Genomic DNA, 4,784 nt, shown 5'->3' on the forward strand with positions numbered 1-4,784 from the left:
CCGGAAGAGGCCCGCGCGGCCGGGTTGAGCCGAGGGCTAGGCGGCCGGCGCTGCCTTGCGGAGACTGCCTTTGTACGCGGCCCGCGGGACTGCCGGGCGCGCGGGGACGGCGGTCCCTTGGGGCGAGTGCTGCGCCTCTGCTGGCGCCCGGCGGCAGGGAAGGAAGACTGGAGGCCCGTGAGCGGCCGCGCGATTCGGGGAGCCAAGAGCTGCCGCGGGAGCGCTGGAAATGTCCTGTCTTTGCTGCCTCTTGGTCAGATACCTGTTCCCGGCCCTTCTGCTTCACGGTAAGTCGAGAGGTGAATACTGCTTTCCCAAGCCCAAGTAGTAGTAGCCACGATGACCCGAGACGCAGCCGGCGGGGCAGGTCGGCCACGGCTGGGGCTGCACTGTCTTGGGCAAGGGCAGGCTCGAGGAAAGCCCGCGCGCCTGCCTGGGCGCTCCTCGGAGACAGGCTATCCCAGCGTCCTAGCCCACAGCTTTTTTGCCCTGGCGTCCCGAGACCCCTTGCTTCCAAAGTTTTCTTTCTTGGGAGGGTGCGAGCCTGTGAAGAGCTTCCCCTCCCCACACGCACTCTAAGTGCATCCGCCCTCCGGGACTTTGAGAAAGATCGACTGTGAGGAAACCGCAAACTCCGCGATTCAGATTCCAAAGTATCAGAGTGCAGGAGCAACTCTCGGTGCGGTCTGAACTTTTATGAGACTGTAAAGAGAAACTATGGTCATAATAAGGGTGGGAACTATTTCAAGGGGGTTGTGTAGTGTTTCTTAGGATTCGTGTGTGTTGTCTGGTTGCGCCTTGATTCACTCTGATTGGGTGATGGAGGGTTTTCCCCTTAGTGCACTGATGGATATAGGCTCCTGAAGTCTTTGGCTACATTTTCAGGAACGGAGAACTTCTAATACCCAAGATGTAATAATTAAAACCAGTCTCCAGAGACTCACCCGACCTTGATGCTTTATTTCCGTGAACTCTTGCCTGATGGTTTTGTTTCAGTGTTGCATGTGCTACACTTTCACAGGAGTTGTGTTAAATCCTTAGCCAGCGACATCAGCCCTTTCAAAGGGTTCCAGAAATTGCAATGAGAACTATTAAACAGAATTGCACTACAATCCATGATGCAGATTTTGTGGTTGGTAGTTATCGACAGTGGTGACACGCTAAGGAGGAACAGATTCAGAAGTCCGGGCATACTTTCTCTCATACTCAGAGAACATTTCAGCAGAATGACCCCACCCCCTTCCCCAGGATCACCGGTCTTCCTTCCTTAATACCCTTTCACAGCCACTCAGAATCTGGGCTAATGAGATCAGCACCCTCAGTTATCCTTCTGGGTTTTGTGTGGGAGCCTGCAGTGGCTCTAGCTTCAGAATGTTGTAGCCAGCGCTGAATGTCAGGCTGTATCCCTTAGCCCACAAACTGCTGCCTTACTGGTTTCTTTCTTGTGCCCCCTACCCACCCCGCCCTGCTCACCTGAACATCACAGGCAGTGTGGATGTGTCTGGTTGGGCCAGATCTGCCTGATTGCCAAGGTGCATGTCGAGCTTCAGAGATCCCAGAATTTAAAAGTCAGGATGGAAGGCTTGCAGTTAGAGGGCAAAAGAGAGAAGGTATAATTATAGGGTTGGACTCCTAGGCCCATCTGCTTAGAATTACAGAGCAGTTTTAATCTTTGGCTGAAACATGAAACAAATCAGAGGCAATGAACAGATCAAACAGCAGCTGCCACACATACAAGAAAGAAGATGAAACAGGAAAATTGTCCCTTTAAAGAAGTCTGTTGTAATATCTTAAGAAAAAGGTTGGATGGTCAAATGACTTTAAAATGAAAAAGTACTTGAAAATTTGGCATAAAGAGAAATTTTTGCATAAAATCATTGCTTTTGAACTACAAAAATGATTCTCAGAGATGGAACCTACTCCTGTTCAGCTGGAGCATTTTTTCCTGGTTTTGACATGTCAGGGTTGTAATTATACTTCCTACCCTGCAGTCCAAGCCGAGATAGTAATAGCTGGCAGGTAACAAAACCCCAAGTATACCCTTAGTGAGGTTATATTATAGCCCTAACTCTTCCAAAGTCTGGAGTTTTAGGTAACTCTATGGAATCTGGGACTATACCTAGACCCAGAAGTACTGGAAAGGGTTGGTCTGTGCATGGCGAGGGAGTAACTGAAGAAACAATCTGAGTATGAAGTGGTGGGACAGTGGGGCCAGAACTTTGTGTGTGCATGTGTGTGTATATGTGTGTGGGTGTAAAGAGGAGGATATAAAATTAAAAAAAAAAAAAAGGGGGGGGGATTGCAAAGTTTAAGTAGATGATGTAGATAAACCTACAAAAAGTTACTCAACTTCAAAATGAATCTGCAGTGGCAAAATTATTAGAACTGAAGTTCCCTGACATCTACTTAGATCTGTCGAAGGGTTGGGCTTTAGTGCAGAAAATAAACAGAATTGTTCAACTTACAAATCTTCAGGATTTGAGAAAGTTTTGTCATAATTAGGACAATGTAAAGCAGCAGAGAAGTGGATTATCTCCCCTTCCCTCTTTATTTTTTTTTACTTGATTGAGGAGGTAATTTTACCAGAAAATAGGTATTAATCAACCTAACCCAAGAAAATGATACTGTGACTATGTCCTGCTTTGTAGTTAGAGATTTTACAAACATTCAGAAATTCTGTTTTGCAGTAACACATGGAGCTTGATCATATATTTAAATTGAAGTTATAAGTCAGAAGGAAATCTCAGGGTGGCATGGTGATTTTTTTCCTGACAAATGTAGTATTTTATTTTTTTAATCATATGATATCATTTGACTATTTATGGAAGCAATTCCTAGGTAAAAATATATTTCATATTATGAATGTACTTGTGATAAAATTTAATGAATTTAGTTTCACGTATCATTTATAGATTCTTATGTGCACAGTTCATGTTAATAAGATTAAAAAGTACTCTTTTTTATGAAGAGCCTTGTGAGGATCCTAGCCTAGTAATTGTTCAGTTTTTTTGGTTATTTCTGTTTTAATTCATTGCAAGTCATAAATCTCCCCTTAAGTACCTATCGGTGAGTAATTTAGACTCTGGCGAGACTCAAAGCTGTTTATTTTTCTTATTTTTTAAACTGTAAATATAGCACAAGACCCAAGTTCAAAATTTGATGGCATAGAAGTATACATGTCAGTTTTGCTTTCTTCCTCTTCAAATTTTGAAAACAATTGCATTTCTTAATCCAAATAAAACCTATTAGATGTCATGAAGGTATGCAGCTGGAAGACATCCATTATCACTGTTTTCTTTGCTTACATGAAAAGCCACAAGAGTTTCAGATGTCAGATTCTAAAAATCATTCCGTTCCAGAAACACAGATTAGCATGAGGTGTTCAGAGTAGCTGATGCTCTAACACTGCAAAGCACTAATTCCCTTTGCTAATGAAAACATTTGTTTTTAAGGTTTGGAGCGGATGTTGGGAAGGATACTCTATTCCTAAATGCTGTTTACTTTTGTAGAATTCATTAACTTTTCTGAAGAGGAAAGACTCTTTGGAGGTATTCCCTTTCATTCAAGCTCATTTCTATCAAAATGTTTAAAAACTGTAGAGGTTACCACAAGATAGCTTAACCAACAGAATGGGAAGACACTTAAAGAGGGTAAAATAGGAATCTCTGAAATGACATTTTACTGAAGACAGTTTTTGTAATCAAGATAATATTTCCTTTTCTGTACCTTTTCCTCCCTTAGTCATAAGATGAAAATGAAATCATGAGTAGAAACATGATTTATCTATATATAACAGGGAGGCAGGGTCTTAAATAGATTACATATTCTCTTGTTAAATAAGTTGACTTTTTTCAGGAATGTGACTATGCAGGAGAATCAGCACAGTGCTATCATGCCATCCTCATTTTTCCTCCTAAAGGAGAAAAGACCTGAGTAGAGGTGGATGATACAACTGTAATTATGTACTCTTTTGGAACAGACTGGTGACAACATGATATAGTCTAAAGCATTTAAAACTACACATGAAATACTAGTGATTTTATCCTTTAACTAAAAGCATACATAGAAGGACATGTTATCAATAGACTGCACATAGAGTTGAAGTGATCACAGAGGAAAGTTAAGGGAAAAAAACTGCCATCATTGTCAAGATTTACGTGTACAGATTGTGAGTTCTTTCCAATTTGGGAACAAAATTTCTCTAGAATGTCATATGTTAGAGAAACGAGATAGTATCACTGTCAAATTATTAAGATTATTCTGTTGTATAAGGGTTTTCCAGTTTCATCCATTCAGCTAAGTATTCATTGACCAAGTACATTTATGAGTGTCTGCCACGTGCCAAGTGCCACAGATTGCAGGGACAGAGGTTGTGAGGAGGAGTATTTCCCTTTCTGAAGATTCTGGAAGCATATCTAGGAGTAAGAAGAAAGTTTATTGTAGAGTCCCAGAGTGGGGGATAGCATGTTGTGGCTGACTGCAAACCTTACACACATACTCTCATTCTCATTCTTTCTCTCTCTGTCTCTCTCTCTCACACACACACACACACATACACACACACACAGGGCTGTGCTGAAGAGGATGGGTATTTAGCTGCAGATCCAACATGTAAAAGTTGCAATCTCTACTTCAACACTAGTGTCAAGCTGGGACCATGGTTTTAGAAGAAAATGGCTTTAAAAATTATCTCGTTTTCAGCTCAAATTAAATGGAGCCAGGAATTTGAGATCTTGACTTTAGTATACTGCTCATCAAAACTAACTAACTAACTAACTAACTAA

At 41.9% G+C, this 4,784-nt stretch overlaps 1 protein-coding gene across 1 annotated transcript in view; it reads left to right on the forward strand.

Annotated features, from left to right (window-relative positions):
• The first annotated feature begins 229 nt into the window (after positions 1 to 229).
• The window catches only part of APCDD1 (APC down-regulated 1), a 42,013-nt gene continuing 37,458 nt past the window's right edge, over positions 230 to 4,784 (forward strand). Inside the window, exon 1 of the mRNA XM_007948922.2 lies at positions 230 to 287. Within this exon, the coding sequence (XP_007947113.2) occupies positions 230 to 287 (58 nt within the window). The remainder of the gene's footprint in view (positions 288 to 4,784) is intronic.

This window comes from Orycteropus afer, unplaced genomic scaffold (assembly GCF_000298275.1).
Source record: "Orycteropus afer afer isolate SDZICR_OR568_19922 unplaced genomic scaffold, OryAfe1.0 scaffold00232, whole genome shotgun sequence".
Classification (NCBI taxonomy): domain Eukaryota; kingdom Metazoa; phylum Chordata; class Mammalia; order Tubulidentata; family Orycteropodidae; genus Orycteropus; species Orycteropus afer.